General features: G+C 39.7%; 1 protein-coding gene across 4 annotated transcripts in view; it reads right to left on the bottom strand.

Moving 5' to 3' along the window:
• Positions 1-5,738: 5,738 nt before the first annotated feature.
• The window catches only part of itga7 (integrin, alpha 7), a 31,549-nt gene continuing 9,327 nt past the window's right edge, over positions 5,739-27,960 (bottom strand). Inside the window, exons 2-26 of one of the 4 annotated variants that reach the window (XM_077574120.1) lie at positions 24,734-24,861; positions 24,201-24,280; positions 23,859-24,114; positions 21,794-21,925; positions 18,502-18,709; positions 18,221-18,417; positions 17,979-18,067; positions 17,095-17,222; positions 16,932-17,027; positions 16,793-16,854; positions 15,974-16,143; positions 14,517-14,666; positions 14,306-14,421; positions 13,961-14,147; positions 13,805-13,879; positions 12,886-12,965; positions 12,684-12,761; positions 12,421-12,523; positions 12,067-12,273; positions 11,634-11,750; positions 11,328-11,441; positions 11,141-11,239; positions 9,628-9,753; positions 9,278-9,445; positions 7,030-7,160 (exon numbers count right to left, since the gene is read on the bottom strand). In XM_077574120.1, the coding sequence (XP_077430246.1) occupies positions 9,335-9,445; positions 9,628-9,753; positions 11,141-11,239; positions 11,328-11,441; positions 11,634-11,750; positions 12,067-12,273; positions 12,421-12,523; positions 12,684-12,761; positions 12,886-12,965; positions 13,805-13,879; positions 13,961-14,147; positions 14,306-14,421; positions 14,517-14,666; positions 15,974-16,143; positions 16,793-16,854; positions 16,932-17,027; positions 17,095-17,222; positions 17,979-18,067; positions 18,221-18,417; positions 18,502-18,709; positions 21,794-21,925; positions 23,859-24,114; positions 24,201-24,280; positions 24,734-24,861 (3,109 nt within the window). In that variant the 3' untranslated portion in view covers positions 7,030-7,160; positions 9,278-9,334. Of the gene's footprint in view, positions 7,161-9,277; positions 9,446-9,627; positions 9,754-11,140; positions 11,240-11,327; positions 11,442-11,633; positions 11,751-12,066; positions 12,274-12,420; positions 12,524-12,683; positions 12,762-12,885; positions 12,966-13,804; positions 13,880-13,960; positions 14,148-14,305; positions 14,422-14,516; positions 14,667-15,973; positions 16,144-16,792; positions 16,855-16,931; positions 17,028-17,094; positions 17,223-17,978; positions 18,068-18,220; positions 18,418-18,501; positions 18,710-21,156; positions 21,265-21,793; positions 21,926-22,046; positions 22,209-23,858; positions 24,115-24,200; positions 24,281-24,733; positions 24,862-27,960 lie in introns of those variants that run through there. The other 3 variants (XM_077574118.1, XM_077574119.1, XM_077574121.1) reach the window with 3 other exon arrangements.

Here is a 27,960-nt window from a genome sequence, read left to right as displayed (position 1 = left end):
AGACTCCAAAAATATAATTTGGGAAGATAGATTTTGTTCGGGTTCATGTAAATGTGATGGAATGAATCAAAGCTGAGACATGTTGAAAGAGGAAATTAACTTTTTTTTTGTGACAATAATATGTTCTATGCAGCCCCACTAGTCTAAATATGGTATTCCGATTAGCAGCAAAAATCCAGCAATTTTTATCATTACCAGAAGGCGGCCATTTTGCCACTTCCTGTCGCGTGAAAATGACATCACAGTTGCAGCAACCAATCACAGCTCAGCTTCAGAAAACAGGTGAGCTGTGATTGGTTGTTGCCTGAGCCCTGAGCAACTGTGATGTCATCTTCAGTCGACAGCAAGTGGCAAAATGGCCGCCCCCTGTGATGGCTGGATTTTGCTGCATAATTCATATTCCACAAATATAATATTATTCAGAATGTCATGTTTAGACTAATGAGGTCACATATAACATATTATTGTCAAGAAATGTTTAAGGTTGGCTTTCACTTGAAGGAGCGCAAAAAATTATCGTGGAAAGTGGATTCTCATTTAATGCCACATTTGATTATGTGGAGTTTGAATTCTATCTCAAAAAGAGTCTGAACTGATTTAAAAATAAATAAATCCTATGCTCGTAACTCAAAGGTGCGACACAACATATGATTAAAACCAAGTACTGCATCTTTAAGTTCGACTCAAGACACCTCGCAACCTGTGACCTTCCTGTGGCTCAGCCTCACTAATATCGTTATCATATTTGTGTTGACTACACAATTTGTACGCCTGATAAAGGAACAAAGGACCCGGGGAGCTTTGAAGCAGTCAAATGGTGCAAAGTCTGGGGAGAAGAACGTCTGCCGGCAACCAGTTGTCTCTGCGAGGCCACCAAAAGGCAAAGTCCTCCTCTCCGGATTGGCCAGGGGGCGCTACTGAGTGAAATTTTGTGGGATCGTGTTGCAGTGGTGCCTTGAGATACACACTCCAAACACTTGTATCTCAAGTCATCTTTCCCCATTCCGTTCTGTGAGGGGTTTGGTGCCATGGACACCAGACAGCGCTGCATCACAAGCAGCCATCAGCCGATATTTTCTCTTCTATTAACTCAATCCTTTACAGACTATACTGCTGCTTAATATCAATATTTCATGATGCAGCCATCTTAAAAAGTGAAATGAATTGTGTACTCCATCTACAAAAAAGTATTCAAGTATTTAAAAAAAAGATGTATAAATAATCTAATATTTTCAATCTTTATTAACTCATTCACTGCCATTGACGGCTATAGACGTCAAAACTATTTCTATTAGTTTCACATTTTTCCCACTTTTGTTAACAAGAGTATGAAAACCTAGAAAAAAAAGTATTGTACATTTAGAACAGATATAAAATTTGTGATTAATGTTGAGTTAACTAGTGAAGTCATGTGATTAATTACAATTAAAAAAAATAATCACCTGATGCCCCTAATAAAAAAAAAGAAAAATAAAGATTATTCAAAATTAGGGGCGTCAGATAATTAAATTTTTTCATTGTAATTAATCGCATGACTTCAATAGTTAACTCACGATTAATCACAAATTTTATATCTGTTCTAAATTGTACAGTAAAAAAATTCTAGGTTGTCACACTCCAAAAAATGTGAAACTAATTGAAATATTTAAAAAATAATTTTTGACGTCTATAGCCGTCAATGGCAGTGAATCAGTTAATAAAAGTGCAGAATATTAACAGTTCTTCAGAATGTGAAGAAATTGGCAACCCGACTGTTGTTGTTTCCAACCTTTTTAAAAAGATATGATTGTGACAGGGCGTCAGGATATCTTTTTTTTTTTCCACTTTACAATTGCATTTTGCCAAAAGCTGTCATGAGCCTCAGTTATGGTCGTTCATAAGCGAAAAAAAAAAACGATTCTTCTTAACGTTTTCAACAATCCCGATTGCGTTCCTGTGGAATATTTCTTAAATGTTTTGGCCGAAGCCCAGACACGTAGCTGTTAGGTCAGCTTCGTCATAATATTTGCGTATCAGCCAGGTTATGACCGCGTAACTGGCGCGTAACTGTCCGGCCTTATCACAGTTCCTCAGAAAGTCTGTGGTCATGAGTGACGCTCTAACAAAAAAAAAAAAAAAAAAAAAACCATAACGGCATCAAAACAAAGAGAAATTTGGAGGAAGTGAGCAAAAGAGAAGTCGAATTTCGCTTTTTTCTGTTCCGCTTGCCAATCAAGACGTAGCTGTTATGACATACGCGTTAGCTGCTACACACGGCTTGAGTGCACAACATGAATAAAACATTTTAGGGGGGTTATCGGGTGGGGGGGTTCTGTTTGGGTGGATACTGATCCGTGCGCCTCCAGGTGTGACTGCAAGCGTGTGACATCACTCTGTCTGCATGCTTGAGCAGATTACAAACCCTAAGAGGTTCTCAAAGATATTTATCAACGGTGGTTTTCGGGGGCTTTGGGTTTCAGATGTGCCCGAGTGGAAAATGGGTTGGCTGAGTGGAAATCTGGGGGTTACACTTCTGTATTGTTTGGCTAATTTGCAGTAAAAATACATTAAAAATACTAATACAGTTTTCACTTTCCCTAATCTTTGTGAAAGTCAATGTGACAAAATATTATCTATACGCCCAAATTAGTCTAAACATGGCATTCTGATTATTATTGTGGTTGAGGAATATGAATTAAGCAGCAAAATACACATGTTTTTATCTGTGTCAGGTGGCGGCCATTTTGTCACTTGTTCTCAACTAAAAATGACATCACAGTTGTTTAAGGAAGTAATGACCAATCACGGCACAGCTTGAGAACATCACTCAGAAAACAAGTAGGAGGACTGGACGAAGTCTTCTTCGTCATTGTCAACCACATTATATTGCTTTATATCGCCACCTACGGGACAGTCGTGTAACTACAACGACTGTAACTTGTGGCACATTTACAACCTGACTGAAGAACTCACCAATTTGCATGCTACTACAAACTCCTCAAACATGGTGAATTACTTCCATCAAAATATATATTCAGAGTCCAAAACAACTTTGTTGTGCAAATAAAAAGTCACAAATAGACTGTAAGTAAAAAATACCCGTCATGTAAAGGGACTCTGATTGCTGCCGCTTTGAGTCTTTCAATTTCCAAATGCCCAGTAAAAGTTGTGGTTCTACTGAAGTCAAGTCATTAGCTCATAATATTTCCAGTATGAAAGACCTTTCTCTCAAGAGGCTATAAAATTAAATAAAAATATTAAATTAAAATAAAAAAATCAGATTTGTGCTAATTGTTGGACTGGAAGTCCCCCAGTCTTTCACGAGACATCAATTGACTTATTTAGTCTTTGCAAACTACCATGTCATCTTTTAAGTCTGACTACTCACAGGGAGAAGAATGAAATGTTATAGTCACCCTTTAAAGTTCTCCCCACCCATTTGCCTCATTGCGTTGTGATGCAGTGCAGACTCACTGTACACGGCACTGCACTGTGCAAACAGGAAATCTCCCCTGAACACATTCATACAAGCCTGGACAGGAACATGAGAGTCACACATTGGGTTGCATGCGAGCAAGGAAAAAGACAGCAAAATGTGACCGCCACCTTTCCAAACACTCATTAGGACAAGCGGCAGAAATGTTTTCCATGGAACGACATGTTAGAGGATCACGAAAAAGAGCCTTTTTTAATTTATTTTTTTTACACGTTACAAAACACGAGTGGAATATGAACACATTTGAGCAAAGCCTTTTTTGTTCAGGGTTTCAATGCAACCAGCTCAGACCCTGTTTGGACTTCTGTATTTCACGTTCTTGCTGCATTAGTGCTGAATTAACCCTTCAGGGTAAGCTCTGAGCTCTTCAATAATGTAAACACAAAAAGGCTCACAAAAATAACAAATGGAGGCAATAAATTAGGGTTTTTTATCTATTGTGAGTTTTAGTAAAACACATTCCAGGGCCTCCTTGACAAGATTAGTTTCTGCCTTTTACTGACACGATTCGATTCCGATTTTTGGGCCTGTGATTCGATTCGGAATCGATATAGGATTCAGAACGATTTTAGATTGAAAATGACTTGATTTCTGCTTCAATTTATAGATATGCAAAGAATTGTCATGATCTACTCCAGTCTGACTCGCTAATGCTAATTAGCGCGCTACTCGCGGCACTTTTATCACTCAAAAGAACGACTATTCATACAAAACGCTTCAGGAATATATACAGAGAAGAATCTTAACATTAGTGATCGACATATGCTCTTCCTACACTGCAAAAAAAAAAAATATATTGGAATAACGATCATAACTTTTTGCTTAATGTCATAATCAGAACACGTGAAACCACACTGCCCCTAAGTGGCCAAATCGGGTGCAACATGAACAGTGCTCCCAATAAAGGCACACACAAACAAGGGCAAGAAAGTATAAAATAATTGAAATAAAATCGATTTGGGAACATTTAAAATCGATTCTGAATCATACTAAATGAGAATTGCGATTCTTATGAGAATCGATTTTGGGCACACCCCTACTTAATACACTAATAAAAAATGAAGTAAAATACCAACAGCGGTTGTTAGAAACAAAATTACAGCAGATTGGATTACATCACATCCTACCACCTAAAATGTCAGGTCAAATGGTAAAATGCAACCCAAGTCAAAGAAATTTGAGGAAAACAAAAAACACCAATTGTCAATTGCATTCTTCTGTATCAAATTCAATGTCAAGACATAAATCCTATAGAGCATCCGGTTTTACCTGCAACAGAGGAGACTGGAGAGAGTAACTGAAATCAAAGAGGCTGGAGTGCGTAGCCTTGAAAATTGAAAATTTGAAACTAAATATTAAGACTCAGTCCCTTTTGTGTGCTTTAAGTGTAGCTGTTGCAAAACTTAACTAAAAATCCATTACAAATTAAAATGCAATGTGTTGGTGTCTATATGGATCTATATAAAGCCAACATGGAGCATATGACAATCTCTAGCCTACGCAATGCCTGTCCCAGCTGTGGTCCAAATCAACAGGCAAACACATGGCACTCCAATTCAAAATGACACAATGCATGTTTAGATGGAGTTGCTAACTTGTTTATGCAGACACGAACATGAACTTGCCTCAAAATCTCGGAGGAGTTTATGGGACGCTTATCCAATAACGCATAGTGACATAAATGATCGGTTTCATCACGTGACTCATAACAGAGGGGCGGATTCAACATGAGCGTGTTTGATTTCAAATCCATTTTTCACAAGCAAGCACAAAGTACGGAAGAATATTGTTGAGCAACGCAGGAAATGCCGCCTGAATCACAGCTATTTCCTGCATGTGGCATCGGAATCATCACCACGAGGAGACCCAGTTGGAGCTCTCATTTGGCTTGGTGTAGTGCGCCCTCTGGTGGACATTATTAAGTATGCATCCTTTCTTTCTTTCTTTCTTTCTTTCTTTCTTTCTACGAAACACATTTTCTACAATTTTTAACTTTGACATCCTTACATCAAAAATACCCAAAGATTAAGAATTACAACACCCCTCACACCCTAAATGTGTCTTGCTGATTATAGCCACTTAGCCATCTTGAGGCAGACCTCATCAGCTGGGCCAATGGCAAGAGTTGCTTCACCAACTTCAAGCAAGCAATCTATGCATTTGATAAAACTTGGTGCAGCTCTGCTTACCTTTTTGGCATCGATGTCCATGACGCAAATGAATGGCGCTTGCACTAAGCTACAAGTGGAGATAGCACATAACAAAAGATTTACTAGATGGTTTAATTTCACACTTGATGAGTGGACAGGAACATAAAAACAATTAAAGAACATTTTCCATAATATATCCTCTTTGGATCATATCTGGAACATCACAATTAAACTGAATTGCAAAGTCTGTTATCGCTGTTTCAAATGTCACATGACAACCAAAATGGAGGACGAAGAAGAAAAAAAACTCTTGTTACATAAACCACAGTTTGCAGTGTGGCTGTTCATCCAAAAGTGTTAAGCAGTGATTAAAAAGCAGACGTGTTCTTTCTTTGACGTCTCCACGGTGACAAACGAGCAACAATGAACTGATTGTCATCAGCTGCAAAACAGTCTCAGTCTGGCAAAGGTTCAAATAAAGAAGTGAGAGGATTCATTGTCATGAATTCTACAAGGCGGGAAAAGTGAAATAAAAAACAAAAAATATAAGACAAATGTTGCTGCACACATGCCTGACGAAAAGGGCAATTTTATTACCCCTGCCAAGTGTAAAAGTGCCATTTGTGTTGTTTTGATCACTGTGAAATTCCTTTAAATTCTTCGCAAATCGAGGACGCCCCCTGTACAGTCCACTTGTAATGAGCAACCTTATCCAGCAGGGGGTGATGTACCCACCTGATCTGAAGGCCAGATATATCGATTAATCAACCCTCTCATCCATCCATTTCTGTAGTGCTTGTCCTTATTAGGACTGCGGTTAATATCTCATCTGACTGGATTGGTTGCGAGGGAAAACACACACAAAGAAATATTCAGTCTCACATTCACACCAATGCACAGTTCAATTCACCTTGCATGCTATATATATTTCTTTTAGTTGATATGGGATGAATTTGTACGCCAGAGATTTTGGTCAGGTCTGGACGTACCTGAAAATAAATGAAAAAAAAAAAAAACTTTTCTGGGGAAGTAATTTTCGGCCATGTTGACAGGTCTGCTTTGCAGACACTTGAAGTAATCTAAAATATAAAAATTGCCCGTATGAGTCATCAGTGCTACAGCAGTAAAGGCAAAAAACAAAAACATAGTAGTCCTTATTGCAGGCTTCCTCACAATAGTCCCATATGTTTTTGCAATCACTATAATACTCCATCATGGCTGTGCAGTCACTCCGTGTGTCTTACGTGCTCAAGATCCAGTCCTCGGCAACGTGCACGCGTCAACGCATCAGTTTGTCAGCGTTCCAAATGAGTGGCACGCTCAGAAGGACGGGGGCGGTTGTGGATGGTGGTGGGGAGTGTTTAAAAAAAAAAAAAAAAATATTATGAAGTCCCGTCGCTCCAGTGTGTGGCCCATTCCTTTTTATGAACGCCGGATTTCTCTGTCTGGAACTGCGGCCGCTCCTGGCGAGGGATCTTCACCGCGTGATACTGAGGCAGTTTGTCTTTGAGGTGGGCCCGTTGGAAGAAACCACACTGGGGACGCAGTCACATAGGAAGGAAGGAAAAAATTGCACAGAATTAAGATAGTCAATTAGCAGATGTTTTATTTCTCAGAGTGGCAGTTTTGGGGATGTCGGGGTTCCATGCCCTTTTGAAAGCTCCTTTCTGAGCGAGCCACACTCACCAACAATGGAGGGGAAGGAAGTTTTATTCTAGTGGAAACTGTGGACAGCAAATAAATAGCAGAGAAGTGAAGATTGTGGAGTATAATACTAGCTACTAGCTAGCATGTGTGTTTATTTACAGTATAATTCAATAGCGCTCAGAGATAAGGCACAGCAACAGCGCAAGCTAGCATTAGCATGTGTGTCTATGTCATTTAGCTGTTTATCGAATTCAAGTAAAAAATGTGCTTAATAATAAATTCTATGTACCCCCATTAGTCTAAACACAGCATTCTGATTAATTATTGTGTTTGTGGAATATGAATTAAGCAGAAAAATCCACCCATTTGTTCTCCCATCCCAGGGGGCGGCCATTTTGCCACTTGCTATCAACTGAAAATGACATCACAGTTCCTACTTCCTAAGGGCTCAATTTGTGAACGCCACATGGTCAACCCCAGAAAAAAAAAAGTTGTTTACCCGAGCTCTTAGGAACTGTGATGTCATTTTTAGTCGACAGCAAGTGGCAAAATCCAGAAAGAATTGTGCTTGTCCGAGGTCACGATATGCTAAATACAAGCTAACTTACATACAACAGAACACAGCTGTGTCAATTATTTTTTGAACATTAAGTAACAAAGTGAAAACCACATAAAACAAAAAGGTGTCTGCATATAAAACCCACTGAAATGTGATGGTTTGAGAGAGCTAATGAGTTGTGTTGTTATTCCACACACCGACACACCGCCAACGTGCTCTTAGGAAATACTCCAAGCACCCGCTGATTGTGGCACCCACACAAAACACACGCGCAGGTAAAACAGTCATTAAGCCGTGAAGTGTGACGAGCCAAGCAAGTGCAAACAGTCCACAACAACACACACAACACAGCAAGTGTCACAAAAGCCCACGACTGAAGTTGGTGGATGGTGTTCACAGGATGAAATACATTCAGTAGTGACGCATTAATACTCCATGTTAACCTTTTCTTTTTTCTTTTTCTTTTAAACTTGTATTTATTATTTACGTTGCTTCTTAGATTACGCCCCAAATGGTTAACTGTCCAATTATTGCAAAACTTTTGAGCACATTTTTGTCTCTTTTATTGTTTTTATTTTACATTGTCATGCTCCTTTGTACAGTTAGCAAAGTTAGTTGATATGTATTTTTAAAATGAATATTTTATTCATTGACATAATATGCAAAACAATTAGGAAATTTATACATTTGAAATAACAACAAATTAATAATAATGACATTTTGGGGTGTCTTCTTAACCATCTGAAGATGTAACAATTATGCTTTTTTTATACAATAATTAAAAAAAGAATATTAAACTTTCAAATCAAATGTGGATCTTTGTATGAAATTGTGCATCATTGTAAAACCTTATCTGAAATAATTTTATTTGAGGTTTTATATGTATTCCGTTTAATTAAAAAATATATATTTTTAAATAATCATAATTAAAAATAAATAACAAATAAATAATAAGAATAATAATAAAATCTTTATAAAAAAATCCCCTTGTTAGAGAGTTGCTGTTTAATATTGGATAGACAAATTTAATAACTTAAAAAATATTACAACATTTAAAGCGTGCTCTCCAAAAAGAAAAAAAAAACGTTTTTTTTAAATAAAAAAATAAAGCGTGTTCAAATATACAAAAACAGGATTACAATTTGAATTCAAATGTAGCTCCATATATTAAATTGTCATTCATTAATCAAAATATAAAACCATTTTTGTCTTTACGCTATTTTATCTGTTTCAATTTAGATTATTTCTTATGATATATTACTGCTAATATTTTGCTTACCATAAAGTAAAGGCTATGCTTTTAGAGGTGAAAATTTGTTATATACTTTGTTGTGTTATTGCTGTAATATCACATTTTTAATTAACGTCGTCGCCCTTGTGAACACCAGACCGCCATAAACGCCAGCAGGCGCGAGCTAACAGCAACCGCGTGGCGGCCATCTTTACCGCTTGGACGGAGGGAGCAGGAGGGGAGAGAGCGGGCCCGACTGAAATGTGTTCCCATTACAGTTCCGAGGCCTGCTTCTCCACCTCCGAGGGCTGGACGCCCAAATGGGCGCGGTAGTACTCCGTGTCATAGTGTTGGCGCCTCTCGCTGCGCTTGAAGAAGCCACACTAGGGTTCCAAGATTGAGCACAGAAGAAGAGCAAGGAAGGATTTTAAGAAAGTGAAATGGAGGCAATGGTCACGTTGGACACTCTTCATCTACAGACTTCATAAAGAGGAATGATGGATATGTTTTCTTCATTCATGGATGTATGTAGTTATATAGGAGGAGGGTGTGATGATGTCATTACCTTCCACAGTATGCAAACCAGCAGGGTCAGCAGCAGGATGCCTGCCAGGATGGCGATGAGGATGATCCACCAGGGGATCGAGTACTGATCCACGAGACCGGGCTCTGGGTAGATCATCACTGGTACCTGCAAAACATAAACACCTGGTGATATTCTGTAAATAGACATGAAAAGGTCACATCTTATACAGGGATTTTTGGGCTTTTTAAATTACAGTTCTAATGTGGATGAAGTTACAATATAAAGAAAAAAGGTTTAAATGGGAAATATTCTCTGTATTTAGGAATTACTGATCTCTTTATATTGTAATTTAATCCAGATTAAAACTAGAATTTCCTCTCCCTGATAAAAAGCCAACCAAATATAAAGTACAATACATAAGTTAACATGAGTTTTTTAAATTAAAATGTAATCGGATGGTAAATAATCCAAATAGAATTTATTAATTTATTTATTTTTTACGAGTAGTTTAAGGCATTGTACACAAAAAAACAACAACAAAAACATATAAATATGCACTGAAAAAAACTGTTGGGACAAAAATAATCCACTGTGAGTAAAATATTTGGGTAAAAAAATGGACTGATCCACTACTTGTGTCAAATTGACCCAACTGTTTTATACAAAATGACGCAACTTTTTGGATTGTTTTGTGCAAAACAAAGTAGTAAATTGGGTCAAATTGACCCAAGTAGTGAATCGTTACTTTGAAAGAAAAAAAAAAGTTTTGTTTTTTTTAACCAAATTAGGTTAATTTTGGCCCAATTGTTTTTAGGTTGTAAAGCAATTAAAAAAATAAAGGATTTTAATCCTATGCGGGATTAACAAATTGCATTAAAAAAATAATTTAAATAGAAATATATTTTATTATTATTGTGGGAAAGCATTCCCACATATGTTATTGAGATTCTTTATTCTTACTTATTATTATTATTATTATAGCACTTAATTGTCTTTTTTTTTGCTTCAAACAACTCCCAAATTATACATCCGATTTACATCGTTCAAATTTCAACTTTTTTTGTTGTTGTTGCATTTTTCAATAGGATATCATCTTTTCCATCTAAATGAATGGAGGGTACTTCATGCCTAGGTGGCGCTATTGAGTGATTTTTTTTTGTGTGTGCATTTTTCCATTGGATATCATTATTTCCACTTTTCCATCTAAATGAATAGAGGATTTTCAGATAACACTTTTCTGAAGCATTCATCTTAGCATCCAGCTATTAGCAATCAGCTTAGCATTCAGCATTCCCACGCATTTTCTGCAGAAATTGCACTTAGTCTAGCTCTAATTATTAATATTATTGTTATTATTATTATTACTATTATTACTAATATTTATTATTTATATTATTTATTTATTTATTTATTTATTTATTTATTTTATTATTCATATTTTAACAATTAATTAATATTTAAATGGCTTACGATTTATGTCACTATCACACCAACAAGAAGGGAAAAAACAAGCAAGCATTTGTGTATGAAGCGTCATGATTGTAGAAGTTACCTGTGCTGCAGCATCCCTGAGGAGCAGATGTTTGATGGTGGACTTGACGGTGATTTCCGCTCTGACCAGCAGCTCCAGAGCGCTGACTGCTGGGAAGTCCTGAGAACACATAGCAAGCGGCACTCGCATGTAGAAATAGCAAAGTGATGAAGTTTGTTGGCTATCAGAAAATCCACACAAATTCTACCTCGATGAAGGTGCTGTTCCACAGCCTGCCGTGGATCCTGAGCACCGCCTGTCCGGAGAAGCTGTGGAGGGGGCACTGCAAGAGTACGCATCGCGCTGATCCTAGCAGACAATCCTGTCACGACAAAACAGCAATCATCAGGAATCAGAATTAAGAGTTAATAATAAGAATTTAGTTAAAGGAGGTTAAAATGCATTGAATTGTTCTACCACTAGGTGGTGTTAGCGTTTCATGTTGGACATTGCGCATTCATTTCTTAGTGTGTGTTGATGTGTGCGTGACGATTATTCTTCATCCTCCTCTCACCAGCGTGAGTGACTTGCGCCTCTCGGAAGCGGCCACAGCCGGAGCGGTTCGTCTCACGCCGCCGCTACTTGTCTCTTGGCCTTCGAGATCCGGGTGGGAGCGGCGAACTCGTCCAGCCTGTTGACAAGCCGAGCACAAAACTGTCACAAACGTGGACATATATCATATATTATTTATCCTCTGCAAAAAAAAAGACAAATATTATTGAAGTTTATGAGCCACTGAGAATAATGAGGGCTATTCTACATTTGTCTGTATGACTGTTTGGTATTTTACTGCCCCCTGGTGGCCTAGTACAACATTATAAAGAATGTTCTATATTTATCCTTTTTTTATTATTATTTTTTAAAGTCAAAGAAAAATCAAAACACTTATATCACACAATAATAGCACGTTTGGGGTACATGATGACCTCCTCTTCTATCATACTCACAGTTTGATTGACAGACTGCACAGGCGAGGGTCCATGCAGACTCAAAGGGTTAATCGCTTCCGTCGGAGTACAGTGGGTTGCCAAATGTCCATCAAAGCTCATGCTGCCCGGGTACAGGAGCCACTTGCCATTGGCCAGTTCATAGGGCCACATGATGTTGAGGAAGGCGGAGCCTAGCGTTTGCAGAGCTTGTCCAGGATTGGCCACCTGGGGGAGGGCATGAGCAGATCTTTTAACGTCACACCGTAGTACCGTTGAGGATATTTTAACTAACTTTTGAAAATTTGAATCAGACCCGCTTCTTCCTTTTAAAAGATTTACTCGTTTAAAGTGGACATGTTGGCGTTCCCTCACCACAAACTCAAAGTCCACAGGGCTGCCGACGTCCTCCAGACTGCTCATGGCGCTCTCACCCTTAACAGCACCGCTGAAGAACAGCTGGTGAGGACGAGCCAGCCTGCAGCAAAACACAATCGCATCAGCTGTACACAAATGAAATGTGTTTGTATTTTGTATATCACAGAATGTTTTTGTTCTATGATTATCAGCATTCTGGGTACTTGATATCAAACCTGATACCAAATCACTATATCATATCTTGTAATTGGCTCTCTCACCCGCTGACAGATAGAGGGAGCTCTAGCACAACTTTAGCCATCGCTGTGATTGGTGCCAGGTCAGGCTGCTCACTGATGCTGTGGACAAATAAATTATTAAATACAAAATATATATATATATATATATATATATATTATCAGCTACAGTATAATAATAGATAACCATTTTGAAAATGCCTCAATACTACAAAAAGGTACTTGCGTAGTCAGTTGGAGGTCGGCGGTCAACTCAGTGGTTTCAATGGTGATGTTGGCCGTGCTCAAGTTGATGGTGAATTTTAACTTAAAAAAAGAAAGAAAAAAGATTTAAATGCATGCGTGCTTATTATCTCATATATTATTAATACATATTTCATTTGGTTAAAATCATTTATAAAATAGGCTACTGATAATTGACAATACATTCTTATTATTATTGTTATTATTATTATTATTTTATTTTTTAAATAACATAGTCGGTGAATTTTGCATATCATCCCATTGAAAATAATTCATTTTATTTTGTAATATACAATAAAATCAATATTATACAATTATAATACACAGTAGGCTACAGTATAATACAACTTAAAACAAATGTATATGTTGATGTTCCATATTTATGTTTAGTTAATTATTCAGTTAGGCTACAATACTGAATTCATATCATTTAGATTCTTTGTTTTTATGTGAACCTTGTTGTTTGTTTTTTCTCCCGCTAATAAGCAATCAATTCAGTCAAATAGAGCAGGAATGGGCGATATTACCAAAAAGTTAAGTATTGCATGCCGCAATGCATGCTGGGGAATAAAGAGGAGACAAAAAAGTTCAAAAGTACACAAATAACAGCATTTGTTTTTCTTCACGAGAACCGTTGACGGTTCGTTGAAGTTAAAATGCATAGCGTGAAATCAAAGTGTATTAAATTGCCCATCACGGCTGCCACAGAGCATGTGAGCAAATTAAAATTACAAGCACTTAATGCTCTTCATCCACTCGTTTTCAAGCAAGTTGCAGAATTTTCAGTCTCCAAGAGAAAATACAATCAAAAGACACGAAATTAATCCAAGGTAATAATAATAATAATAATAATAATTATTATTATTATTATTATAATGTTCAACCCAATTGACTAATCTCACCTTTGTGTTTCGTTTCACAGGATTCCCCAGGTCGCATTCAACATCGGAGCCATTTTGGTTGGCTTGACACCTCATCTAGAAGTGAGTCAAAAGTCGGCAAAAATATCATCACACTGCGTCATGTGCAACATATTTTATGATGGCCGCCCAAAGCACCTGAGCGGGTACCCTGGATCCGGCGTAGGAGAGCGTTTTCGGAAGCGAGACCAGCAGCTGAGCGGCGTGTGCGTCGTCACCATCCTCCTCGGGCCGCAGCGGGTCCGAGGGCGTGTTGGTGACGGTGACCTCCAACACCACCACACGCTGGTCGGACAAGGAAAACACCTGCACGTCGTCTTCGTCCCTGAGACGCACCAACAGGGGCGAAGGTTAACAACAATTTAGACTGAACCAAGATGGCTGCAGAGTAGCAAGGCCCATTCCTACTTGGGCTACCGGTTGCTAGGCAACAGCCAACACTTTCCACACTACCCACAGCGTGTTTTATATCCACACATTAACCTTGGCAGGGGGGTGAACAGGTCAGAGGTGAGAGGCCGCGTTCCAAAGCGGTAGCTCAGCTTTAGGTTGCTCTGGCAGATTTTGTCCGAGCCGCATCCCTCGCGCAGGAAGTTCACCTTCAAGAAAGGAAGAAGACATAATGATGAGTAAATATTCATTCGAAGACTTTTATTGTTAAATTTATTGCACAAAGTAGTAAACCCTGAGTGACCTCCGAGTGCAGCGTGTTGGAGGGCGACACGTTGAGCACAGGAGCCAGTTTCTCTAGCCGCTTGGCTCCAGAGTGCCGGCGCGGGGGCACAGGTTTGATGGTGTGGGTGATGGCCAATGAGATCGGACGCAGTTTGTCCCGGATGTTCTCCTACGTGGAGAGAGGAATTCGGAAATGCTACAGAATCACAATTGCTGCGCTACTGGTCACTTTAACTCTACAGCACAAAACATTACATTACCTAAAGACTTTCTATACTTATGTGTTACAACTACAATACAGCTATAGCTCATACTACCAGAGACAAATTCCTTGAAAAAAAAAAAAAGACTTAAAAGCTGTGCCATCATTGTCTGATTTATTCAACTTTGGAACTCTATTTGTATTTATGTGGTCTCCTTAACTATATGGAAATAAAAATATATAACTAAGGGAAAAAAATAAATATATAATTAATTTAATCATAAATAAAGGTGTGTGCACATAAAAAAATATTATAAGTGCACTCCTTTGGGATCATAGTAAAGCTCTGTTCTAAAAAAAAATAAAAAAAAATAATTAACTGAATTTTAAAGTGATTGACAGGTGGCAAATGACAAGTTGGGTCGAATTATTCTGACATGGAGATGTTCGGATTCTAGGATACTGAAATTGAATAGCCTACTGAATATAAAATAAATTTTAGGAATATTTACATACAAATCTCACGTAGCCCCTGGAGTGCCTTCACATACCCCCAGGGGAACACGTACCTCCATTTAAGAACCACAGATTTAATGTATTTTAATTTGTAAATTTCAAAGTAGTATATTAAAAGTTTTTTTTTTTTTTATCTTTTGAGGTCATACACACACATATGCAATGAAATATTTTATTTAAAGCTACTGAACATAGACTATTCCATTTTGAATCACTACTGCCACCTGCTGACGAAAAATGAAACTGCACATACCGTTCTTCACATACACACCACGTACATTACGTCACATCCGCAGACAGGGCGCGGGAAATTCTAACCCGAATCCAGTCTGAAAACTATTGGCCAGAGGCTTCCAGGAGTAGCCATTGTGAACAGCTAAGGTGTTAATCTACTAATTAGAAGGCATTCCAGTCATAAATAGTCAAATAAAAAGCTTATTGTGTAGTTATTTTTGGAAAAAAAGTTCCATATTGCAACAAAAAAAAAAAAAATCGAACTTGCCAAGTCAGCACTACATTATAGTTGACAGTCAATCCGAAGAGCTTTTCTTTTGTGGATTCCATTGTGCCTCAAAAATGTAAATTTCACATTTGTAAACCTTATTGCTGTCATGAACAGGTTTGTCTCAGACAGTTCAATTGTACACAATCAGATAACGCTGATGTCATCACTTTACGCCTCACAGCCACTAAAGAGTCATATTGGATTGATATACTGTATTGTATAAACGAAGATATGCATTAAAAGTCTTACTAACATGGAGCTGGAAGGTAGCGGTGGTACACGCCGGGTGCTTCTGGCGATGCAGCTCTACCTCCTCGGTCTGCATGTACTCCGGCTCCAGGGAACTGCGGCCCAGGAAGTTGATGCGGTGCGGCAGGCCCAGCTTCCTGCGGTCCGAGTCGGCTTCAAATCGCACCGCCAGGACTTGAAAGTTGCGGAAATGGGAAGCAGCATTATGAATTTTGATGATCGATTTAAAAAAAAATACTCATTTGAGATATTGTTTTAACCAACAAAATGATTGTGGTTGTATCAGATTTGTTGTGGTGTTAAATTGTATATGCTGTGTGAATGGTACAGCATGGACGGTTTGGGTAGGCAAGTGAGGCAGTGCCACCACCAGATGTTGAAAGCTTCAACGTCTCAACAGATATGACACATATCTGAAGATTCTGGTGAAAGATTCTGGTTGGTAACCCGGTGGGTAGTAGGTGATGTCTGGTCGGTGCTGGATTTCACTTTCCTTTCTTTTCTTTGATCCTTCCTCGGGTCTCCTGACAACCTCACGACTCTAGCTGGATTCTGAAGTATTCGGTTTAGGTGAACAGTATGGGATTTTTAATTGGTATTATGTGAATTAATGAGTACACACACCCGCAAATGCACATACAAAAAAAAGAAAGAAAAGAAAAAGAAAAAAGAGAGAGAGCGCAACGATGATGACATGTCGAATCGGTAAGATTACTGAATGAACAATACTGAGCTCTCTAGAAGAAGAAAAAAAGATATGACATAAAACAATCACTCCATTCAATACCAAAATGAAGTTTATCGTCTTATATACGAGACTCACTTAAATGTGGCGAATAGTGCACTGGGTGGGCCGTGTAGACGAAGCAGGCTTTGACCTCGATGCTATGAATAGGAAGCGCAAAACATATCAGGGACACACAAGAAGCTAACGTTACAGTATTGCTCGGATCTGCTCTTACCAGACTCCATCTCGACCCTTACAGTTATACTGGGTTAGATCGATGTATTCCGGGTCAATGGATATTTCCCGAATCACGTGGATGACTGGGCGAGACCTTTGCGGACAGAAAGGAACGATCAAAGGAAAATTCGAAGAAGACTTACCGGATCTGCTTTTCGCACCTGAAGAGCACCACTGAATTATTAAGCGAGCCCACGGCGAGGTCTGGATAGTGGTTCTCATCCACGTCCAAGCCGCCTGAGATGGAGTATCCAAAACGCCTCACGTCAAAGTCTCGGCCATCTAGCACCTGGATAATCACGGAGACTAAATAAATACCTGTTCCTTTCTTCTACTTTTTTAATCATTTTTTTTTAAAGGGGCAGCCCAAACTTTTTTTTTTTGATAATAATGTGTTCTATGCAGCCTCACTAGTCTAAATATGGTATTCTGGTTGATATTGTGTTGGTGGAATATGAGATAAGCAGCAAAATCCAACTGTTTTAAACCATCTTCTGTGGCGGCCATTTTGCCACATTAATGTGGCAAAATGGCCGCCTCATGGGATGGACAAAAATGGCTGGATTTTGCTTCATAACACATATTCCACAAACGTAATATTAATCAGAATGTCATGTTTAGATTAGTGAGGTCACATATAACATCATTGTCAAGAAACGTTTAAGGTTGACTTTCACTTTAAAAACACACCTGAGCAGGTTTGGTTTCAATTCCTGCATCCGAGCCTCGGTAGATGAACACCTTACCGTCCCCGTCCCAGTCTCACTAGTCTAAATATGGTATTCTGGTTGATATTGTGTTGGTGGAATATGAGATAAGCAGCAAAATCCAACTGTTTTAAACCATCTTCTGTGGCGGCCATTTTGCCACATTAATGTGGCAAAATGGCCGCCCCATGGGATGGACAAAAATGGCTGGATTTTGCTTCATAACACATATTCCACAAACGTAATATTAATCAGAATGTCATGTTTAGACTAGTGAGGTCACATATAACATCATTGTCAAGAAATGTTTACGGTTGACTTTCACTTTAAAAACACACCTGAGCAGGTTTGGTTTCAATTCCTGCATCCGAGCCTCGGTAGATGAACACCTTGCCGTCCCCGTCGAACGGAGCTCCAACGGCGATGTCTACACGTGAAATGAGATTGACTTAGACACTTTGTGCAAGGAAATTATTGCACACAAATCATTTATGAAAAAAGAGATTTGATTATTTGCAGTAACGTGATGACAGTTTTATGCTGAGTCATGCTTCTCAAAACGTTTGACTCTGTCTCTCACCTCCATATCCATCCTGGTCCAGATCGCCAATGTTGCTGACCGTCATGCCAAACATGGAGTCGTACGTCCCGTTGAGACGGATGGGCCGGGCCTGATCGTCCCAGTGACCGAAAGGGTTCAAGTACACGTAGACAGCGCCGCCGATTTCTGCCTTGCGGTCAAAGAAATTGGGCGCTCCCACGATCAGGTCGGTCCAGCTAATGATAGAAACAATTACTGAAACCCCTTCTCAACACATTGTGGAGTGGCATCTGTCATCAAGCAGACCCCTTTCTCCTCACCCGTCATTGTTGAGATCAGTGGTCGCCACTGAGTAGCCGAAAGAAGACGCCAGCTCCTCTCCCCAGAAAATGTGCTCGGGCACCAGCCGGTAAACGTTGTCCTTGCGTAGCAGCACCACGGCCCCCGTGTGATTAGCCCGCGGAGCGCCCGCCACAAAGGTCAACTCCCCGAGGCTCATTATTCCCATGGCCGAGTCCACAGAGAAGCCTGGCCGAGGAGGCGGAAGGGGGTAGTTAGGCTCAGGATTTAGTAGTATTGACCGTGGGGGCGGGCGGGGGCTTCTCTATGCTCATCTTCTTACTAATGAAATGTATGCCTAAAGTGACTATTGATTTTATGTCCACCTCCTGATGGGGCCAGCTATGCTTGTCGGCCTGCCAGTATGTGGGGTGATCTATTGAGCTTCAGCTCATGTCTCATGAGGTCTGCGTCGCTTACTTTTAGTCAAGGCATGTAAACATTGTGACTAGACATTAATTGGATTTATAGCCGTGAGCAGGGATTCTTAAACTCTGGTGAGCACTCTCTGGGGTGTGTGCCACAATAATGATATTATAATTCCACATTTAGGAAAAAATAAAACTATATGTGTGTGTGGGTGTGCATACTGTAAGTGCGTGCGTTTACAGTCTAGAAGTGTGATTGTGGCAAAGAGTAAGTGTGGTGCATTTTGGGTCAGAACAAAACAAAATCTCAACGGAGGCAAGCACATGCTAAAACATGCTAGGGGTTGTGAGTGACAAGAAAGGGTGGTCTGGATAACACTAAACATGCTTAAAAATCACACACACACACACACACACAAATAAATACATAAAAAGGAGGCGACAAACAGCAAGCAGCACCAGGACAACAGGTGAGGAATGTCTGCAGTGTAAAACATAACAGGGGTGTCACAGGCGCTACTTTTGCCACACAAGGTGGCTTTTAACACGTCAGTTACAAGGTCAACATAGTAACACTTTGAGAGGAGAATGGACAAGGATCACAAATGTTGGTTAAGTCTTAAAGGTACATCTGCGTCCTTATCAAGACCCTGCACTTCCTATATTCCCCTTAACTAATTCAATATTCAGTTATTTCTACCCTTAATTTATGCCGCTATTTTTTTTAATTTTCATTTGCTCCAAGTTTTTTTTAAATATATTTTTAAAATGTTTTTTTAATGTATATATTACTAAATTGTGTTACTTATATAATTATATTCTGGCAAGTTTCAACTAGTTTTTTATGTTATAATTATTTTAAGTAATTTTTAAACACTTTATTTTATATGTAAAATTGGACAACAGACACATTTTTCCCTTTCAATAAAATAAATAAATAAATAAATAAATAAATAATAATAACAATAATAATAATAATAATAATAATAATAATAATAATAATAATAAAATCCCTCTGATAAGCATTTATATAATTATACAAATGTTTGCTATATATATATATATATTTTTTTGATATTACTATATTTGCAATTATATTCTGGCAAGTTGCAACTGGTTTATTATGTTATAATTATTTTAAGTAATTTTTAAACAATTTTTTTTATATGTAAAATTGGACAACAGACACATTTTTCGCTTTCAATAAAATAAATAAATTAATTAATTAATAATAATAATAATAATAATAATAATAATAATAATAATAATAATAATAATAATAAAATCCCTCTGATAAGCATTTATATAATTATACAAATGTTTGCTATATATATATTTTTTTTGATATTACTATATTTGCATTTTTTTATTCCCAAAATGTTCAGTTTAGGTTGTTGTTATTATCAAATTTGTAAAAACATAAACATTCTAAACGAATTTAGTCAATTTTTCATGAATGACTTTTCAGGCACGCAGATGTGTCATTTCATTTAGGGATCATCTCAATGGGATCATGTGAGTTATTAAAAAAAATGAAGGCTAAAATGTCACATGGGAATTAGTGTTGTCAAGGAGACGGCTAAATAAGGAGTGGGGCGAAAGGGTGAACAGGCCTGGAAGGTATGTGAATTAGGAGATTTATGGGAGATCCACGCAGTCAGTGAGACGTAAGAACACCGCAATCCAATGTTAACGATGAAAAGGTCCTGTTAAGTCCACAATGGGTCATTAAGCTTGAACGGGACCCTCAAAAGAAGGTGATGCTCTTTAGAAAAAACACCCGATACACCAACCCGTGTTAGTGAGCACGCTCAAAAAAATCATAAAAACTTTGCCAGTTACACACGTTTGCAAAACTAGGAGCGCGGGGGCGAGAAAACCAACACCAAGATACCCTAGAAAGGCCTATTTTATGGACACTACATGCAGACTTGAGATGACAAAAACCTACAGACACAAAAGACGAACTCACTGTTTCTCCAAGAGACAACCACCCACTGACGATGTAGTGGTTCACAAACATCAGCTCGGATAGACCGAATCTGACTAGACGTGGAATTCAGATGAATGGATGTATGGCTTCAATTGTCATGTTTGGGGTGGTTGTCTCTTAACAGTAAAGAGGGCAAGTCCAACACAGATCAAAATCCAGACAGGTGCCATTAGCAGAGAGGATTAACACCAAGAAGAAGAAAACTGATTTTAGGACTACTTCTATGTCAGAAAAGGCCAATCCGGTCTAAAGAACAACACATCACGCCTACAAACCTAAGTAGCTATTATGGGCTACATCCTCAAAGGCTGTGGGCTTCCTGGAGGGCTCCAAAGTTTTGTACAGCAGCGTGTCTTCAACTGGGCTAGCCATGAACAAGAGCCCTATGGCCCAAGGACAGGAAAGGAGTAGAGAGGTAGAGGGACCAGTGCAGGTAGGGTGGCAGGGTGGTGAAATGTGAGGGAGGGAAGGCGGGTGATGAAGAGTGACAAAGAAAGGGGGGAGAGGAGGGTGAAGGTGAGACAAGCTGTGATTGATTGGTGCTGTGTTTTGGTGGGTGGGCGGCAGCAGTTTTCCCTTTGTCGAAACCTCCCGGCTCTCTGGTGGAGCGACAGCCCCTTCCGGATTCAGAGTGTACCCTCAAGTCTCATGGCCGTCATCAGATCATTTGAAACCAAATATAATTGCCTGTCCAGAAAACTCCAGACATCAAATCCCAGCCAGGAATGAGTCGAAAATCTTGAGTGTTTTTGGCCGTAAATAACCTTCCAAGAATAGATGGAGTCACTGCTCGAGTTGCGGAGTCGGGCTATATCGGAGAGCAAGGGGGGGGTACAATCTGAGCCCTGGTCGCTATCCTCCACCAGACCCTCGCTTCCTCTCCAGCAGTGAGCAGGGAGGGGCGACTCCTACCCAGGTAACTGTGGTAGGGCACAGGGATGAGCCGGGCATTAAGCTGTTTCTGATCCGCCACCTCGTAGGGTCCGTCATCATAGAAACCAAGGTCGAGTAGCGTCTGGTTTAGCAGCTGCACGCGCATTTCACCTGAAAGGGAAACGTGTGAGGCCACAACACATCCGTAAGAAACATTTGCACACTCCGACACACTGGTGGGGACTGCCCTCTAGAAAAATCAGACAACAGACAACCCCAAAATGAAACATACATTCACTGTAGTATTGATCCTATCCGCTGCTGCTCTCAGTCCAATTAGGATATGGTACCATCAATCAATGAGGTTTCTCTTTATAGCGGAAAGCTGAGCTGGATGGATATGATTCTTCAGTAACAACTCAAACTCAAAGATGATGAAGGGCCCTCGTCACAATCAAACACGATGAGATCTCGTATTAGCAAAGGTATAAAAATGCAGGTCCAGAAGGTAAAAACACAGCGTTTGGCTTTAGCCACAGGTGCTTCTACTCAACTGGTAAACGAGCTCCGCAGGAGCTGGTTGAGTAGAAGCACCTGTGGCTATAGCCGAACTGTGGCAGGGTTTTTACTTTCTAGACCTGGATTTGCCACCTCGGACTATTAGCTGTGAAGAAAATGATTTACAGTTGGTTTGAGATAAAGAATCCAGAACACTTGAAGAGTAAAGTAATACAGACGCTCCCCACCTTACGAACGAGTTACGTTCCGGACGATCGTTCGTAAGGTGAATTTGTTCGTAAGTTGCTTCAGTGCTATATTTTGTATTATAATTTATGTTTAAAGCCTATATAAGTATATTGAAGGTTTATATAAGTATGTTTAAGGCTTGTACAAGTAACCTGCATTGGTTTGTGCTGAAAAAAACTTTTAATAAAATGGAGAGAATACGTACAGTACTGTACTGTACTACGTATGTTAGAGAGAGAGAGCGAAAGACACACACAGTATGTACATGTACGTAATAAGATAAATAAAATGAAGTTTAACTTACTTTTGGAAGATGTACTCGATGCTTAAGGAGATGATGGAGGAGGAGGAAGAGGAGGATTTTATATCATGAGAGATTCTTCGTCGTCGCTGGAATCGGCTTCAAAAGTTATTTTCTGCTTCATGGGGACCGGCGTTTTCTTCCTCCTCCTCCTCGCCACATTGCTCAGCCTCCAATGAGCTCTCACAGCGCCAAGCGTCGGTATTAGCGGCGGAAAGAAGCACTACGCGCAATACAAAATCTAACTTACAGCATCTCTTCCCGAACATTTTTCGACATACTGTACGCGCAGAAATGTTCTTATGTACCGTTGTTCGTAACTCGAATGTTCGTAAGTAGGGGAGCGTCTGTAGTTGATCGTAGAACTGATTACTTCATTCCCTTTTACATTGCAGGTGATTTACTCCAAAGTATGAGTTTAATACACACATTGTATGTCTAGTTTCAGGGTGGCAAGTTGAAGTTACCCAATGATTTTTAATTTACCATTGTGAGAACGCTCGTTTGATGGAAGACTGTGGACATGTCCACTTTGCAGTTGCAATTTTGTGGGTCAAGAAGACCCATTGATCTCGTCTTTACCATTGCAAAGGACTCAAGGTTTGATGGAAGGATTTAGACCAGTGGTGTCAAAGTCCGGTCCTTGAGGGCCTGCATGTTTTAGGGGTTTCCCACGTTCAACACAGCTGATTCATATTCAAGCTCATCAGCAAGCTCTGCAGGACCCTGATAATTATCCTGATCTTTGAATCAGGTGCATTAGAGTAGAGAAACCTCGAAAACATGCCGGTTTTTGGCCCTCGAGGACCGGATCTTGTGCTTTAGACTTTTCCTCTTCGTAATTGGCAAACATATTGTCATCCGCATGAGAAATGTTTAGAAAAGTTTGTTCTTTCTTGCGTATATTTACTGACTAAACCAGGCCAAAATAGATTCTACCACTATCCGATGTTTGTCCTTCCTTGTTTATTTATTGTTCCTTTGATGAAATCTACTTAGAGCCACTCTAATTCAGGTCCTTTATCAAGGCATCGTAATCCCTACAGGCCACCGTACCTTTCCAGTTGTACGTTCCAGGGGCCCCAAACAATATGAAGTTGTTGTCTGGGGTGAAACTGACGGCAAGACCCTGCTGGCAGAAGCCAAACTGCTCGTGACCCTGTGGCCGACCCTCGCAGAACTTCCACTCTCCTCCGTCCAGATCATCTCGCTCCGTCAGGTCTTCACTCAGAACGTAGCAGCGTCCGATGGGATCGCGTGTCTCGGAGGGTTGGTGCACGCGTTGCCTGAGCTCGTACAGGTGAGCGCAGGTCTGGGGAGGACATAACGGGGTGGTTGTTGTGCGACTATAGAATTGGAAGGTTTTAATCAAGAGATCCTGGCACAGCCTTGACTTACCACCACCTTCCCTCCAATACCTTGGCTCTTGACAGTCACTCCCAGCCACTGGTTGTCTTTGCTCTCTTTGTTTAGATTCACTGAAGGAGAAGAACCGAAAACAAGATAAAAAAATATGTCTAGGATCTGGTCCTAGCGGCAATCTAGATCTGAATGTGTTCAAATTTTTCTTCCACATTTCAGAAACATGCACAGTTTATGGAAGATTCTGACGTGTCTGCAGGTATGAGTGGTTGTTGACTTCATGGGCCCTGCCATTGATAATGTTGGGTTTATCCCACAAACCATAAGATTTCTTTAATAAGCTGTGAAGGATGGATGGAAATCATTGGTAGAGCTTTGACTAAAACAGCTCCTTTAAGCATCATGTACCATTTGGACATTTGTCTTCAGAACAATCCAAAAAATGTTCAAAGTTGGTATTTCTACTGTTAGAACCGAGATATGAAACCAGGAAAGTCAAGTTGCTTCTTGGCGACTTTGATACTGTGCCAGATGGGAATGCATTACGTGCCAAATTTATCAAAACTTACCTTCACCGTCAATATCCACCCTCTCACAGTCATATTCCTCAGGAGTAATAGGACACTTGAATAAGGCTCCCGGTCGACTGCCGCGCAACAAACCCTGACCTGCAGCCTGTGGCGCCCCCACCAGGATCCTGAAGCAACACAAATTTAAAGAAGTATTCTGTCAGTGAAAGGACGTGCGGAAACCGTTCGGTTAACCTGCACAAGTAGATGTGTACTCGACAGAAAACATGACTTCACGTTATCTTGACTGCAGTACAGGTCTGCAAGAGCTCTATCTTGTTTGTACAAACTAGCTTTGGTTCTCAACACTCCCCCATCACTACGCGAAGGCAAGAAAAAGCCTTTATTCTCACTGAGGTAGGTGCTGATATTTTTTTTGGGGGGTGGGGGGGCAGAGTCGCTGCCCTCTGCCTTATTAGGAGCGCGGATTCTTAGGCTAGCGGGCTATTTTAAAAACTGAATGTTGGGCCGCATTCCAGCCAACGCTGTCAGCCATGGCGGATGCATGGAAGCGAGTCGTCAAGACAGATGGGGGGGAGAGGAAGTGGGGAAAGTGATGAGGGAAAGTTAAAATAGGAAGAGTAAAAATAGTTAGGGTCAGCTTTTGTTTACAGCTTAGCCAAACTTGTGTAATTAAATTTCTCCCTTCGGTCAGACGATTGTTCCATAGTAAAGGACTACAAATTATTTTTAATCTTTCTCTTCACAAGCTAAATTTATGTTGAGTATGCATTAGCAAGTTAGCCATTTTGCGGTCGGTGCTGCTGTTTTGGTTAGCAATAGCATTTCAATGGGCTCAACGGCTTACTCTTCAATGTCCATGTGTGAACAACAGTATAAAATAAATGGAGATAATGGCAGCTGCTACTTATTTTTTTGTGACGGCCATCTGTTTGAAGGAGGCATTTATTTATCTGTGTTTTTGATATGATTCACGACTCGTAATTGCGTGCACTGAAGCCTTTTGCACACTTTTATTCTTCATTGTTCAGATATGAGTCACAAAGTCTCGTCGTCATTTTCAACTGCCAGCTCATCTTTCAGTGAACCCACATGACGTGTACTACTAAGCTTTGTGGGGTTAATACGTGTGTGTGTGTGTCTGTGTGTGTGTGTTGGGGCTGTAACAGGAATAAAATTACACACACACATTGTTGGCATGGCCTCACTGTACTGTACATTACCGTCACTACACCCTGAGATCATATCGGGCAGTTGAATGTGAGCTTGGGTTTTGTTTGGAAAAACCCACATGAACCGTCCAAATTACACAGCAGCAAACTCTCCATATCCCCATTCATCCGCCAAGGGATTAGATAACATACCGAGCCCCCACCTGCATTAGGTACACCTTCTTATGGAACTGTAGAGACAAGCTGAATGCTCGCTGATTTTGCCTGAAGGTTGTCGTTCATTCACAGGTCAAAACTGGCGGTATTGTAGCCTGTATCTTGAAATGTTGAGAAGGTTATTTTTGTTTTTCCCCAAAACAGCAAAAATCACACTTTTGTTCTCAGTGTTACAAAAACCAAAACACGGCTTTTTATAAGACAATTTGCTCCGCGGTCATTGCTAGTCACTGGTTCTCACATGAAAAAGCTTGTTGGCAACCGCACATTGGTAGGACACAGACCTCTCGCTCATTGGCTGATGTGTTGTATTTTTTGTAAGCATTTAAAAAATAATAATCACTATTAAAATAATGTAAAAATAGCAATTATTTTTAATGTAAAAAAATCATGTATTTAAAAAAAAAAATCACTATTAAAATAATGTAAAAATAGCAATTATTTTTAATGTAAAAAAATCATGTATTTTTAAAAAAAAATCACTATTAAAATAATGTAAAAATAGCAATTATTTTTTATGTAAAAAAAATCATGTATTTAATATCTGATTGAAAAGTAAGAATATATAATCAAAAATATTAAATGGTATAAAAAAATGACTAGCAACAGAAACTATGAATAGCTCATATTCATTTCGACTGTCACACACACACGACTGCATGTTCTCTTGTTGCTAGGCAGAGTTCAAAGGGTTCAATCATAACTGCCCCATTGGCCAATGAAAGCTATAGAATGAAAATGATTCCCAAATAAACACCATAAAGAAGATGAGACCATTTTCCTTTAATTTGAAAATTTTGAAACATCTAACTATCTATAATAGCATAAAGTATAAAAGTAAATATAACACAGAAAGTTTGTGACATCCCCTAATACTGAGTCATCTCTGGTCGTTGTTCATATGTCGTATGATATCGAAATGTACCACAGGTATCAAGTGAACAACTGATAATAATGGTTTGTTATCATATATCAGACTGGAAGACAAACAACTGTGCACTGATAGCAAGACCTGTCACCCAAATTAAATTGGTGTTAAACAGATGAAGACCAGACTATGACCAATCATTTGCCACGATGAGCTCTCAATCACTGATCAATAGTTGGCACTAAAGCAATTAGCCATATGAAGACAAAAGCTTTTCTTCTTAGAATTTCTGGCTAAAAACAGAAAACAGACCCTTGTTGCTCTCCCCACATTGACCCTAATCCTCATCCACCCACGAGTGGCAACCAGACCAGAGTGTACCCCACTTCTTTCGCCAAAATGAGCAAACGATGAGGATAAAGTGGTAGAAAATGGATGGATGGGCACAAAGTATTCTGCACATTCTCTAACCTTACCCTTTAATATATCAGAATTGGACCATTGAAGGCTATTTAAGTTTGTGAAAAATTAATTGCACCTTCACCATTTCCGTCACGATTTTCGATTTACGCCCCCCCCCCCCCCCCAACCCCCCATCTCTTCTTTAACACTTAACATGTGTTGGGTGGACAGCAGACTGTAGAAGGCAGCACTGCAATATCAGCAGGGGGGCGAGAGGCTCTTTTGCCCCCCCCCCCCGCCACCGTTATTGTCCCGAGGCAAGACTGTGACCTCTGACCTGGATGCACAAACACACACTTGCAAAGGCAAACATGTGCAGGCATGCAAACATTATTATGTACCTGAATCGTTATTCACACACGTATGCACAGCTGACAACAAAAGTCTACATACATACACCAACTGTGGGGGGGGGGGGCTCAGTACCCGGACCACCGCCTGTCTTTAAAACAGTCGTTTTCAGGGAAATCTCGCCACGGAAAGCAACAGCTGAGAATGAGGTGCTGTGAATCATGATGCGTGCCACCATGAGCCAGACAGAGGCATGG

This window comes from Vanacampus margaritifer, chromosome 8 (genome assembly GCF_051991255.1).
Source record: "Vanacampus margaritifer isolate UIUO_Vmar chromosome 8, RoL_Vmar_1.0, whole genome shotgun sequence".
In the NCBI taxonomy this organism is placed as follows: Eukaryota; Metazoa; Chordata; class Actinopteri; order Syngnathiformes; family Syngnathidae; genus Vanacampus; species Vanacampus margaritifer.
The sequence above is the reverse complement of the archived record's forward strand: the minus strand, read 5'-3'. Positions and strand labels throughout refer to the sequence as shown.